The sequence below is a fragment of the Onychomys torridus genome, chromosome 21 (assembly GCF_903995425.1).
Source record: "Onychomys torridus chromosome 21, mOncTor1.1, whole genome shotgun sequence".
In the NCBI taxonomy this organism is placed as follows: domain Eukaryota; kingdom Metazoa; phylum Chordata; class Mammalia; order Rodentia; family Cricetidae; genus Onychomys; species Onychomys torridus.
Genome location: NC_050463.1, coordinates 25,638,985 through 25,653,547, shown reverse-complemented (window position 1 = coordinate 25,653,547; position 14,563 = coordinate 25,638,985). Strand labels below are relative to the sequence as shown.

The following is a 14,563-nucleotide window of genomic DNA, read 5'->3' as shown; positions in this document are numbered from 1 at the left end:
CACAAACCTAGCTACTGGCTGGCATCACCTGTGCAAATGGGGGAAATGAGTCAGCCACCTCCTGGGACATAGGGCGTTGACTTGAAGGCTCTGTTTGGATTAAGGGTATTAACACCAACCATAGGCAGCTTGCCCATCATCTCTCCTGTAAAATGCTTCCTTCTTTTAGAAATGTATGTGCCAGAGCCAACCAACGTACCCATTGAGAAGAAAAATCATCGTGGCGAGATTGACCTGGAAGCTCCCATGTGGCCCACCCCAAGTGAAAATGACATCATCCATCTCCCTAGAGGTAAATACTGAAGTCACTTGAGATCTGTCCTGTTTTCTTTGTGATCTGCTATGTTTATTTCTAATTTAAAAACAAAACAGCAACAAAAAACCCACTTTCTTTTGAAATGTCTCATGAAAGTTCATTGACTATCTTTTGGAAGACCTTGACTGAGATGTATTAAACACCTCAACACTAGTCAGACTTGTCTACAGATTGGATAAGTGCCTCCTTCCTAGTCCGACATTGCTCCAATGCTTAGCGATGAGGAAAAAGAACATGTTCCTAGTCAGAAGAGCCTGACGTGAAATGTACGGGAATGAGCGCAGCAGAGGAATAATGTGCCTCGCTGACCCCTGGGGACCTGCACTCAGCATGCAGCATCTCTCTGCCAGGTTTCCACCCCATGGAGGTTTAAAGTTGGTTATAGAATTCATTTCTACAAATTTATTTCATTCCTTCCTTCTGCTTTTCAGTTGTGTATAATCAACAGTGAATTTGTTTTTCTCATTAGCTAAGAGGCAAAGCAGGGATGAATTCCCATCACCTCTTCTCTTTAAAAGGAGATAAGCTTAAATTTATGCTAAGCCCTGGTTTGATACTGCCTCCTGTTGACTCCAAGCATGCTTTCAAGACCATTGTGCAACTTTTCTATTTCTTTTGGAAAAAGCAACGTGTGTTGCTCGAGAGATTAATGATGTGTTACTTTAGACATTATAAACGTTATCTTTGGAGCAACGTTTGTGACCAGAGAGCCAAACCCCTGTACCCAGGGTTCTGGCTCCTTTGTGAGCTTGCTCTGACTGGATGTACATTTAGCATTGTATGTTCAGACACTCAGTCAGCATATGTGCTCTTGTGGGAGGTATAGTCTGCCAATGAGTCAGGTATAGTCTGCTGGGGACCTGTGCATTGCCATAGCATCTATTAAAAGTCCCAGAGCAGGAAAATGCAGGCTTCTTGGTAATTCCTTTTGTTTTGATCCAAAAGGTGTGAGTGGTGTTGATGATTTTTATTTCTGGTGTTTTCTTGGAGTTCATGGAATGTCAAAGTTAACTTTCCTGGTGTGATTTTTAGCATCCTCACAGAATGGGAAGGCTAAAGTTTGTAAAGACCCTCAGTTCTTCACCAGGATTTTCCTTATTTATTTTTTTAATCTTCACATAGGATGCATAGGCCTGAAACTACTCCTGGTATCATTTGGAATGTGGGAAGACATCAGTCCTGCATTTATTCATTTTGTATTTAAAACTTAATCCATCAATAAAATGACACTTTTGTCGAAGGCATTGTTCCTTTCTGCTTTTCTTCTTGTCTCCCTGTAGAGGATTACCCACTGTACTGGCTGGCGTGAGCAGAATCCTCTCCCATTCCTTCCTCCCTCTCCCGAGTGTACCCAGCAGCTCGGCAGCCATAGCCTTAACACCCCAGAGCTGTGCTTTGGGGAAGCTAATTTTGCAGAACCGCCTATGAGCAATTCCTCTGGACTTTATCCTGTATCTTTCACTCACTGGCCCTTGATACACACGGACGACCTGACTAGAATGGTTGACTTGGAATAAAATAACATTGAAAGTTCAGAAACCAGTGCCTTGTCCACAGCTCTCCAGCTGGCTTGTGGTTTTGTTTTGGTGTTTGGTGCTGGAGCATGGTAGGCAAGCACTTACTACTGAGTTACACCCTCATACAGCACCTTTGTTTTTAGAGTTGTTTTTTTTTTTTTTTTATGTATTGTTTTATGTTTGTGTCTGGTGTTTGCATGTGGAGGTCGGAGGAGATCTGTGAGGTCAGTTCTCTCCTTACACATTTATGTGGATTCCGGGCATCGAACTTAGGTCATTAGGCTTGTCAGCGCGCCACCCACTGAACCATCTCGCCAGCCCACAGAACATTTTCAAAGAACAGAACGATACTCTTTCTTAAGAACTGTTGTTCTCCCTGTACTTCCAGTGTGGTTCATCGGGGCAAGAAATAAGGTGTTGGTTTGTTTTTTGTTGTTGGTTTTTTTTTCTTTTAACAAATTTATTAAAACTAAGCCTCTTTGCTTAGAACACAGCAGATTAGAAAATCAAATCAATGGTCTCATGTTTGATCTAATGAAAGCTAGCATCTGCCTGTAGAATATACTTGGTTCTGGTCTTTTCCTTCATCAGTAAGTAGAGAACAACGCTGTTTCCCTACTAAAATCTCAGCCCATTTGAAATCTTATTCATTGTAAGCAAAATATTTTAATATTAGAAACAAATGTTTTTAACTTTTAGTCTAATTTTAATCGCTGTTAAAAATCTACTCAGTGTTTTATATTTTCCCAATTAGCTACAGGAAATATTCTTGCCCAGTCAGTAACATTCTTACCCTCTTTTTTTTAAAAAAATTTTTAAAAAATTTTTGTTGCAAGTTTTCCCTTAATCCTATTTACCCTCTAAGAGCTCTTTGGCTCCACATTAGATTTTAATTATGTCTGTAGCCCAGAGTACTGGGAAGTAATGAAACCAATGCTGCTGATCTGTAGTCGAAGTGTAATCAAAATAATCCTCTAAAATTCTGGTGGAGATACTAAGTGTTTGTCTCTTCTCTCCTAGATATGGGTCACCTCCAGGTAGATTACAGAGATAATAACAGGCTGCATCCAAGTGAAGACTCATCCCTGGACTCCGTTGTCTCGGTTGTGGTTCCCATAATAATATGCCTCTCCATCATAATAGCATTCCTGCTCATCAACCAGAAGAAACAGTGGGTACCGCTGCTGTGCTGGTACCGGACACCAACTAAGGTACCATTTGAGTGTCTCTTGAGTAACGAAGCCAAGAATGCCTACACTCCTGTTTCCCTCAACTTTCTTAACACTTTTATTAGGCAATGCCATTTTTATTTTGCTGATCTTAATGTCAAGTATTTATCAATCAAGCAGTAGCAAGCAAGCATGTAATCCTTGCCCAGGGCTGGATTGAACACTGGGTACATTACCAGTCATCACTGGGTAATGAGTCCTGACTTCTCATGGACCCAGCTCCTCGGATGTACTTTTTAACGTGTTTAAATGAGCTGATAACCTGCTGGAGTGAATCCGAAATCCTCATATTTGAAGCCAAAACTTGGGCATCTGGTGTTTCTCGGTCTTTTTTTTTTTTTTTTTTTTTTTACCCCCTTTTGTGGTTTTTGAATGGGGAGAGAAAAGAAATCAAGAAAGAAGGGAGATCACAGGCAGAGGGCAAGACGCTACTGAGGGTGCAAAGAAGTCAGGCGGACTTATCACAGGCGTGCAGAGAGGGGCAGGCAAGACAGGGCAACTGAGAGAACGCCAGGTCCAGAGGCAGACTTGCTCACCAAGGGACAAGAAATACGCTTTTGTTCTAATCTAAGGACCTCCTAGTCATGCTTGGTTTGGAAGGAAGAAAAACATGTAGTAAGGAAATAACCAGTGACTTACAGCTCTAACCCTCCCTCTGCATTCATTTAGACAACCTGGATAGTTCATCCAACTTCCCCTTCCTAGTCTATTAGGGTTCCCCTGGCATATAAAACATATAACTGTCTGGAGGTCCCAGTATCTATGTATCTATCTATCTATCTATCTATCTATCTACCTACCTACCTATCTATCTATCCCCCCCCCTCTCTCTCTCTCTCTGTGTGTGTGTGTGTGTGTGTGTGTGTGTGTGTGTGTGTGTGTGTGTGTGTGTGTCAATAATGCACTGGAACAGCCTTTATGCTAGATACATGGCTGGGTCATAACATGATACTGAACAATGTGAGGCAGAATCCATGGCTAGGGAAAAACTCTGTTAAAGGGGGGAAGGGGCTTGGAACTACCTCTACTGAATGTACTAGGCTCTGCTGACCCCCCCCCCCCCATGGGAGGCCTTACCTTCTTGTAGGAAGGCATGGGGGGTTGGGCTGGAGGGAGGAGGGAAGAGGTGGAATTTGTGATTGGAATGTAAGATGAATTTAAAAAGTCTTAATTAAAAAAAAAAAAAAGTGAAATGAAATGACAGGAAACAGACAAAAGTGGCCCCAACCTGTGAGGCCATCATCATGCATCTTCAAAGTCACTAGAAATCATTATTTTGCTTTGAAATCTGCCTGCCTGGTAATTTCTACCAATTTCCATCTCTCTTAACTGCAAGCTGCAGCCAAGGATTTGAAAAGAGTTACTAGGTCACTTCACCAATGAACGTGTAGGTGCAGTTATAGTAAGACATCATGCCCCATGGACACTCTGGCCATCATCATGTGGGGAAACTATTGTCTCCCCTGAATTAGGTCCTGAGTTTCTGTCCATTTGGAATATAGAAATAAGCTAAGAGCAGGTGGTGGTGGCACACACCTTTGATCCTAGCACTTGGGGGACAGAGACAGGCTACAAATCGAGTTCCAGGACAGGCTCCAAAGCTACACAGAAAAAGAAACCTTGGAAAAAACAACAAACAGAAAAAGTAAACAGTCTTTGTGTGTTCTTTCTTTTTCTGCTCTCTCACTGAACAGCCATCTTCCTTGAATAATCAGCTGGTGTCTGTGAGCTGCAAGAAAGGCACTCGAGTCCAAGCTGACGGTTCCCAGACAATGCTAAGAATTGCCGAGCCCGATGCGCGGTTCAGTGGCTTCTACAGCATGCAAAAACAGAACCATCTACAGGCAGACAATTTCTACCAAACGGTGTGAACGTGGGCGGCAGCATGGATGAGGTTTCTGAAAGAAAGAAAACGACAAAAAATCTGCTCTTTAAACTAGAATTTGTGCACTTGCTTAGTGGATTGTATCAGATTGTGACTTGGGGTCCGGCACTAAGGACCTAACTGGGATGGGCTCTGTCTACAGCATTGTGCAGAACAAGCATTCCCACTTGGCCTCAAGATAACTGACCACACGTTTTCATAGAACCAAAGTTTTAAAACTTGCTAAAGTATATTTGCTTGTAAGATAGCTGTAGAGACATCTGGGGGTGGGACAGAGAGTTTGGTGGGGGAAATGGGTCGGGAGGGTAGTGTTGGGAAGGGGAAAAAAAAGGTCAGCTTGGCTTGGGGAGAAAGCCAGGAAAATAAAAAAGCAACTCATGGCCCAGAGGAATTTTTTTTTTCCCATTGCTCTGAAGACTGTGCTTGGGCCTGAATGAGCAGGAACACAAAAAGCCTTGCAACCCGGCTGCTGTACCACCAAGACAAGAGCATCCGAACTCTCGATAGCCCTACCCCAGTCTATAGCCCAAGTTTCTCTTCTTACGGTCACAACTGCAGGAGGCGGTGAGAAAGCCAGGGAAATGGATAGCCACATTTCTCAAAAGCGGGTTATTAAGGATATATACAGTTAACTCTTTTTGCTGCTTCTGTTTTTGTTCTTTTGTTTTGTTTTGTTTTGTTTTCCATGCCAATCAGCCAGTTCCTAGTAGAGACAGCAGATGGGTAAGGACGAGGTCACCTCTTAACTTGAGCACTGGAACTTTACTTCCCACGTGGCAGGAAGGAGGGCGAGGGTGAGGACACCAGGCATCTCCAGGGGCTATACTTCCCTGCCCGTTGCTTTCTTCTATTCTGCCGTTTGGTTGTTCATAGTTTTGTTGAGGCTCTAGCGTAAAGAAGAAACTTTTTTTTTTTTTAAAGACTGTTTGGGATTTTTTTTTTATTATATACTGATTCTACAAAATAGAAACTACTTCATTTTAATTGTATATTATTCAAGCACCTTTGTTGAAGCTCAAAAAAATGATAATGATGCCTCTTTAAACTTTAGCAATTATAGGAATATTTATGTAACTATCTTATGCTTCAAAAACAAGAGTATTTGTGTGCATGTGTATATAATATATATACATATATATTTATACACATACAACTTGTGTTTTCCTGTTGAATGTATTTTTATGAGATTTTTAACCAGAACAAAGGCAGATAAACAGGCATTCCATAGCAATGCTTCTGACCACTTAGGGTTTTTTGAATAACACAATCTCATTTATCTGCAGTTTAATTGGAAAGAAGAGATGTGAGCGTGGGTGTGTGCGTGCATGCATGTGTGGGTGTGTGTGTGCGTGCACGTGTGTGGGTGTGTGTGCACTTTGAGCAACCAGCATCCCACCTGCTATGGAAAGGATATTCCTTTATTAAAATCTTCTTCCTTGTTTGGATTTGCTTTTACTGTTTTCAATTTGCTCACTGGCCAGAGACACCGATGGCAGTGTTGTATCTGCATCACTAATCAGCTCCTGGATATATATATATATATTTTTTTTTTTTTTCAAACAACTGTTTGAAACAACTACTGGAACATTGTCCACAATGAGCTGGAAGTTTGTTGTAGTTTGCCTCGGACAGAGCTGACTGTATTCTATAGTGCTAAGTTCCCAAACACCTCTCAGCACACTTCCCACTAATGACCCACTTGTGCATCGATTTGCCTTTTCAAAATGCTTGTTGTGAAAGACACGGATACCCAGTATGCTTAATGTGAAAAAGAAAACGTGTTCTGTTTTGTAAAGGAACTTTCAAGTATTGTTGTAAATACTTGGACAGAGGTTGCTGAACTTAAAAAAAAAAAAAAATTAATTTATTATTATAATGACCTAATTTATTAATCTGAAGATTAACCATTTTTTTTGTCTTAGAATATCAAAAAGAAAAAGGTGTTCTGTTTGCATCAAAGGAAAAAAAAGATTTATTATCAAGGGGCAATATTTTTATCTATTTCCAAAATAAGTTTGTTATGTTATGATACGATGTTACTGAAATAGATTTACATCAGCCTGATTAGTATAAAATTTTGTTGACAATTTATCCATTCCTGGCATAAGAAAAAAAAAACTTTATCAAAAAAAGTTGTAAATGCTTGCTTTTTGTTTTTTCAATCATGGCCATATGAAAATACTAACAGGATATAGGACAAGGTGTAAATTGTTTTTATTTTAAAGATATGATTTATCCTGAGTGCTGTATCTATTACTCTTTTACTTTGGTTCCTGTTGTGCTCTTGTTAAAGAAAAACAAATATAATTTCCTGAAGAATAAACCGGGCATAGAGCACTTGGAGTGCACCAGACTTCTGGAGTGTTGGGTTTTGTCTTCATCAAGCGAAGCTGAGATGGGACGGTTTACAGGCTGCTTCTCGGCAGCAAATACACACTCCATCAAAACCACACAGTTCACAAGGACTTCTGACCTGGGGTGAAAAGCCAAGGGTCTCTCAGGGTGGCCTGGTCAGCACACCCCAGCAACAGCAGGAAGAAGCATGGGTGTCCTGCAGCAGGTGGCCGTTCCCCAGGAACTCCTACAGAAAGTTGTCCTTAGATACACTGCACAGGATGCTGTTCTTGCCAAGACAAGCTAGCCGGTGGGCCTGCCTGCTATCAGTCACAAAGGGGGAAAGGTACTCATCATTAGAACAAACTGAATATCCCTGTTCCAAAGTACTGCAAACACCAGACCGCCTTAGGTTTTTATAATATCTCTGTACACAGTGAGATACTTTGGGGATGGGACCTAAATATGAAAAGTATTTCTGTTTCACATACATACCTTTTAGACAGAGTATCTGGGTGATTTAAGTAACACTTTGATTAACCTGCCCCATGAGGCCAGCTGTGGAATTTTGCACAAGACACTTGGGGTAGGTATCATGTTGGTTAAAACATTTTTGGATTTAAGATTTGGGCGCTTAACCCAACAAAACTAAGTCACCACAGGCTTGGTTTTTGTTTGGAGGGGCATTCTATGCAGTTTACTACTGAAGAACAAAGTGTTTATAAAACAAAACTGGGGGGAACCCTTTGAAAGAAAATTGTCTTGGTATAGGAAAGCAGGTGGAATTTTAAGCACAACCCAGAATAAGTCATAGGCAGGTCAAGGGCTACGAAACTCATCTTTATAACTCTAGTTTCTTTAGTCTAAGGCATCTTACAAATTTCTGTTCTAATCAGCTTCTTTAAAAAAAAATGACTAATAATTGTGTCTTCAGCAATTCTATGGGATGTGGTAAACAGTCCCGCACCTTCACTATCCAAGCCAGACACTGAGGTCCACTGTCAGGAAAGTGCCAAGTGCCATCAGACGTCAGACAGCTACAATTACAGCACTCAACAGGATTCCACTGACCAGAGTAGGGGCGCAGATGCCCTGTATCCACAAGACGCTAAGGCGGTCCCAGTCCACTCATTTTCCCGTGGGGAGGGAGCTGCCATGATGCTTTAGATTCTTACTACCCAGCAAAATAGGAGGATGGCTGTCACTGTACAGCGGTGTGGTATGATCTTGAAAGGTCCCTGTCCCACTTCGCCATCGAGGCTCATCAGAACCGCCCCAGTGCACATGCTTTAGTGGTAAATTCTACATGCAGTCCAAGCATCAGCACTGTGAGGGCAAAAACAAAGACTCGAGACTCTTAAGTATGGATTATTTTATTAAATCTCATTGACTGAAAGCGGCAAAAGTGTTCATGATTAGTGCTGTAGCCGTGAGCAGCTTTTTCTAGAAAAGCACACAGGTGGTAAATAAAACTGAACACAACCATGGGAACAGACAGTACCATTGTAGCTCCTTAAGCACCTTCAAGGGCCTGGACCTTTTTCAAAACACACTTCTTCACAGACACAGAACACCCACGTTCATCATGAACCCGAAGGGCTCGCATGTCAATGGTGAAACAGGCCAAAGTTAGAAAATGAGTCCCCAACAGTGTCCGGCATCCACGGTTAGGTCAAGGTAGTGCAGGTGTGGCGTTCTGCTCCACAACAGCCCACACCCGTCTCAGTCTCTGGGCAATACTGGCAGGTGACATTCTCAAGATGCTCTCAACAACACTGATTCTCCCCGTCCCTGGAGAACAGCTCTGGTTGGATCTCCCAGTGCTTGAACCTAGCTCTTCAGTGCAGTTCAGATGGAGGAAGTCAAAAACCAACAGCCACACTCACTGTCGATGAAAAAACGCAGCAGCATGCTCAGTTCCTATCCCTCGCCTCGATCTGCTAAGTCCGAAACGAGTCCACAATGGTTAGGTTTTCCGAAACCTGTCTCCAGAATTCAAGAGTGCCGTAGCCCTCTCGGTGCTAGAGTATGACAGATTAGTGAAGTCGTGATCTATTAACACTGCATTGCAAGTTCAAGTGTGCTGGGTCTCCAAAAGCAGGGACTCATGATAGCCACCTTCCAGAGTGACACCACAGGAGATCAAGCCTGGGATCCAGAGGAGGGGAAGCATCCAGGTGATGCTGCTCTATGTAGGACACAGAACTACAACAAAGAAAGGAAACAGGTTGAAATGTGTCTTATGCATACATCTGAACTAAACACATGTACATGACAAGTGCCACTGTGTATAAATACTAATGCAATGGCCTGTAATAGCATTTTAAAAGGACTTCAAAAGGCTACCACCAACGATGAGAAGTTCTCTAAGACACATTAGAATTTTCCAGAAATGAGACACCTAAAGGCCATGTCTCTTGGGGTACCATATGAGATGTAAGCCCGTCACTCCAGCCCCAAGTCCTGTAACAGCACAGGCCTTGGGAGACATCAAAGAAGGGCTGAACAGGGGCAGCTATACTGTGGCCCAGGTCTTGGGTACTCTAACTTAAGTCAACAGTGGCTGTGAGGGTATCAGTGTGAGAAGCTGCATTCTCCCAGCAGACCGACTCCTTCTTAGGCCAGATGGGGTCACTTGACCTTTGCTTTCTCACCTCTGCATTAAATCTAAGGAGCTACATTTACACAGCCAGGCCGTAGGCATCTATGTTAGGACAGTAGGAAAGCCAGCTAAGCCAAGAGAAGGAGCACCATTCTCCACTCTGAGCAACGGCCCCTCCCACACAGGGTCCCATTACTGGTCCCCAGGAAGAGTTGACAGGCTGGGTGAAAAAGAGCATTTTATTACCCACAAGCCCACACTGGCCCCTCCCCAATCCCTGACCACTTCTACACTATGTTCCCGCCCTGTCATCTTCTTTTGGTTTGTTTTGGTTTGGTTTGTTGGTTTTTGGTTTTTGGTTTTAATCCCAACATTTATTTTTTACTTTATAGTTAACTTAATTTCACATATCAGCCACAGATTCTCCCGTCCTCCCTCCCCCCAGCCCACCCCTCATTCCCACCTCCTCCAAGGCAAGGTCTACCCTGGGGAGTCAGCCCAGCCTGATAGACTCAGCCAAGGCAGGTCCAGTCCCCTTCTCCCTACACCAAGGCTGAGCAAAGTGTCTCAGCATAGGCCACAGGCTCCAAAAAGCCAGCCCATGAACCAAGGACAGGTCTTGGTCCCACTGCCTGGGTGCCTCCCAAACAGTTCAAGCTAATCAACTGTCTCACTTATCCAGAGGGCCCCGGGTCCAGTTCCATGGGGGCTCCTCAGCTATTGGTTCATAGTTCATGTGTTTCCGCTAGTTTGTCTATTTGTCCCTGTGCTTTTTCCAACCATGGTCTCAACATTTCTTGCTCATACAATCCCTCCTCTCTCTCTCTCCATTGGTTCCCAGAGCTCCACCTGGGGCTCAGCCGTGGATCTCTGCATCCGTTTCTATCAGACACTGGATGAGAGTTCTATCATGACAACCAGGGTGTTCGGCCATGAGATCACCAGAGCAGTTCGGAGCTCTGGTGCTCGGATCCCATCATGTTCTAGACTACAGCATCACTGCTGGAGCCTGACCTCTGGCTGCTGTCCAACCCAATCTGCACAGCATAAACGGAGACAGAAGCGTAACGTACGCAGACAGTAGCTCACAGGAAGTGGGTACAGCATGACCAGATAGAGCTCAAAGACAGCCAGTGCCCCGAGTGGAAGGGCAGGCCCAGGAATGGGGACACCCGCCTCCCCAAGTGGAAGGACGAGATTTACAGTAGCGGTCCTAGATTTTCAAAGTAAAAACTCCTCTTCTCCCACAGCCCTGTTCCCCAGGCTGCAACATCCTTCAGAAGCCACTGGCTGGCTGTCCTGGCAGAGCCCTCCAGACCCACTGTAATAAGACTGAGACATGTTCTTTATGTTCGTCTCCTTCCTGTCACATCCAGGACAAACCTCTGGGTCATCCAGCTTTAAAACCAATGCTAGCACAACACAAAAGCAAACAAAGGTGTCAGGTACAAAAAAAAAAAAAAAAGCCATTAATTTCTTAGGGAGAAAAGGCCATCCATCAGGAAAAACAAAACAAAACACTTTAAGCAAGATGTTGACTCAGCCCTTTCCACCCGTGGTAACCGCTGGCAAATGGCTGGCTGCTGCTGTTACATGTCAAGTCTCTACAAATGATACTTCTGCATCCTTCACTGCGAGCCCCCTTTCGTTTCTATGAAACTACAGCTGAATAAAAAGTCCATCAGAGACAGCGAATGTCTCAGGGGTCACAGCACTTCTATCTCCTGCTGACTGCTGGAGGAGAGAGAGGCCAAAGACAGCAGTCGTGAGAAGAGCTTGTTCTCCAAACCCAGACGACGAGATGTAAATTCTGTGCCGCTTTCAAATCGGGTCCTTTCAAATCCGGTCCGTAAACAAGCGCTGGCCTTTAACAATGAGCCCACTGCACAGCAGTCACTTTTCCCAAAACTGAGTGAGCTTTCAAGGCCCCTCAACTGAGGACGGACTAGTTTTGCTCTTTTCTCAGAAAAATGAGGCCTGTATCTTCTGACTTCTTTTTCCTCCTCAGTACCCAGCCTGTATGATCCAGATCATGTGCGCTAATATTTACAGCCCACATCTCACTGTTGAGAAATGTCATTTTTCTCCTTCCCATCTCCATGTGAGACTTTGATCTGTTCTGTGCGCCCCCAGTTCCCCCCTCCCCTCCCCCCCCATGACAGTATCCACAATTTTTCCTCCACCACCTGCCCTGGCAGATCTGACCTTCCTTTCCTATTGCCCTCGAGGTGACAGACACCATCCTTCCCCAAGCTTCCAGGACCATTATGCCCATACCTGATACCCAGAAAGAATGGACCTATCTTTTAATTATTTTAAAAATGTATTTATTTTTGAAGCAGGGTCTCACTATGTACACTGTGGCTGCCTGGAACTCTCTATGTAGACCAGGCTGGCCTCAAACTCAGAGATCCACCTTCATTCTGCCTCCTGAGTCCTGGGATTAAAGGTGCATACCACCACACCCAGAGCCCAATGTTTTTTTAATTCTCTCCTCCAGTAAGTGTTCACCACTCAGCTGTGGGAATACTTTCCAGCCCAAGATCTCAAACAGAAGCTACATTCTGTAGAGCCCTAATGTTACAGTCATCCATCAGTCGCCTATCTACCGTCACTGTGCATTAACAAAGCTGTGTGCGTCTTTTCTTCTGTCAACAAGAGGATGCATTTCCTGATTAATCACGGCTCCTCAGTCACTGCTCCCACACCGTCATAAAACTCACCTTTCAGAATATAGTCAGTTAACAAGCTTGGAACTTTCTCGCTGTCCTCCTTCATGGCCCGCAGAACTACAAAATAAGAAAAAGACAGTAACGAGAACTCAAGGTTCAGGTCAAAAATGATGTTAATTTCAAAGTTGCAGCCTTTAGTCCTAATGAATGATACAGTGTAACTGATTTACACAAATTACACGTAGATTCTTTTCTAGATAAGGGGGGAATACAGTGAAGAAGTGAGATTCATTTCCCTGGTCTAACGTTCCCAAGCCCAGAGGCAGGAAAGAGGCACTGGGCTGTGTGTAGATCTGCTTTGTTCTGGTAGAAGCTGGGAAGTAAGTGAAGGACAGTATATTGTGCGCTTTGATGAGCCATGTACCCTCAGAGGTCCTCAGAACTGGAGGACCTCCTGGAGAAAGGGAGATTCAGCTGTACTCTCCAAATAATACACAAGTCAGATTTAGTGGAAATATTTAAAGATCAAATGAAGAAAAGGCCTACGAGGCAACTCTGCATCTGGTAGGCTCTGAACACCTTCTCTGCTAGGGAAGAAGATGAGGAATTCACAACAGGACCTTTACAGTTAATTTTTCCCCTGGACGCTTGAGAAGACTGCACGGTGTAACCATCAAATCAGCCATCTGGGTTTTTTTGGTTTGGTTTGGTTTGGTTTGGTTTTTTTGTTTGTTTGTTTGATTGGTTGGTTGGTTTTTCGAGACAGGGTTTCTCTGTGTAGTTTTGCGCCTTTCCTGGATCTCACTTGGTAGACCAGGTTGGCCTCGAACTCACCGAGATCCTCCTGCCTCTGCCTCCTGAGTGCAGGGATTAAAGGTGTGCGCCACCACCGCCCGGCACTATCTGGGGTTTTTAACTGTGGCTCCACCACTTCTCTAACTATGAATAAGGACTTTATCACTCTGCGTACCAAGTTCCTCATCTGTAACCTAAGGGTAATAACTAGGTCTGTCTCAGAAGCTGTTTAATGAGGATCCAGCTCCTCATTACATACGGACAACATATACAGTGACTTCCATTAAACATAACTACTGTAACTCTCATGACTACTATTATCATGCCAGTGACTCCCTTCCCACAGACTTATGAGGAAGGCCACACATCCACAAATGGCTTTCATTCTGTCGTAACAGCAGAGGCCCTAGTGTCCCCTAATGTCTTCACCAGAGAAACACTTTCCCACATCTACTGTCAACAGCATCATCACTGCTGTCTTAGAGTGGACATTACTCCGCTCCCCAAAGATGCCCGGAGATTCCCAAAATTGTGTCCACATAGGAAAGCAGCATCTAAGAATCATCTAAGAACGTTCTAGGGATGCAACACTCTAGGGAACTGCAATGACTTTGGTCTCATCCTCGAGCTGAGGTGCTCGGGGGCTCAATAATTCCTGTTTTATTGAGCAATTTTTATGCTCCCTCCTTTAGACAACCATTAGCTTCAGCATTGCGGCTTTTAAACTTTTTAAACTTCTCTATAAAAATCACCTTCCAAGGGCCAGTGTCATCAGGGTTGAGTTGCCCAAGAATTAAGAGACTCAGCCCCCATAATTAACTGTCTTATGTGATCTTGGACACTCACAAATTTGCAAGCTCTGGCTGAAAATGAGAGGGCTGGCCACCAGCTGAGCGCTGCCTTCTTTATCTTGACTGACTGGCATCACTTGATTTATCTATATCTAAATATAAGACTTTTTATGTACTGTTCACCATGGAAAAGAGTAAACATCTGAGGTTAGCAGGCAGCCCAGTGGCTAAGAGGGAGGTGCTTGTCCCCCTCAGGCTTCCCATTCCTGTGTCACCATCAGTATCCACCCACACAGTGCATTTGCATGTCCTTCTGTAAGCAATTATCACAAAATTTACAATTAGAAGTCATCTAATTAACAAATCCAATCCTTTATATTTTGTTTGTCTTGAGACAGGGTCTTACTCTGTAGCCCAGGATA

At 43.7% G+C, this 14,563-nt stretch overlaps 2 protein-coding genes across 5 annotated transcripts in view; one reads left to right on the top strand and one right to left on the bottom strand.

Moving 5' to 3' along the window:
* Crim1 (cysteine rich transmembrane BMP regulator 1) overlaps positions 1–6,097 on the top strand; it is a 176,925-nt gene extending 170,828 nt beyond the window's left edge. For all 3 annotated transcript variants that reach the window (XM_036171027.1, XM_036171026.1, XM_036171025.1), the window contains 3 exons: positions 170–292; positions 2,854–3,044; positions 4,757–6,097. In XM_036171027.1, coding sequence (XP_036026920.1) covers positions 170–292; positions 2,854–3,044; positions 4,757–4,933 — 491 coding nt within the window. In that variant the 3' untranslated portion in view covers positions 4,934–6,097. The remainder of the gene's footprint in view (positions 1–169; positions 293–2,853; positions 3,045–4,756) is intronic.
* Positions 6,098–8,638: 2,541 nt separating this feature from the next.
* Positions 8,639–14,563, bottom strand: part of Fez2 (fasciculation and elongation protein zeta 2) — a 42,621-nt gene continuing 36,696 nt past the window's right edge. For both annotated transcript variants that reach the window (XM_036171163.1, XM_036171164.1), the window contains 2 exons: positions 12,607–12,672; positions 8,639–9,486 (listed from right to left, as the gene is read on the bottom strand). In XM_036171163.1, the coding sequence (XP_036027056.1) occupies positions 9,470–9,486; positions 12,607–12,672 (83 nt within the window). In that variant the 3' untranslated portion in view covers positions 8,639–9,469. The remainder of the gene's footprint in view (positions 9,487–12,606; positions 12,673–14,563) is intronic.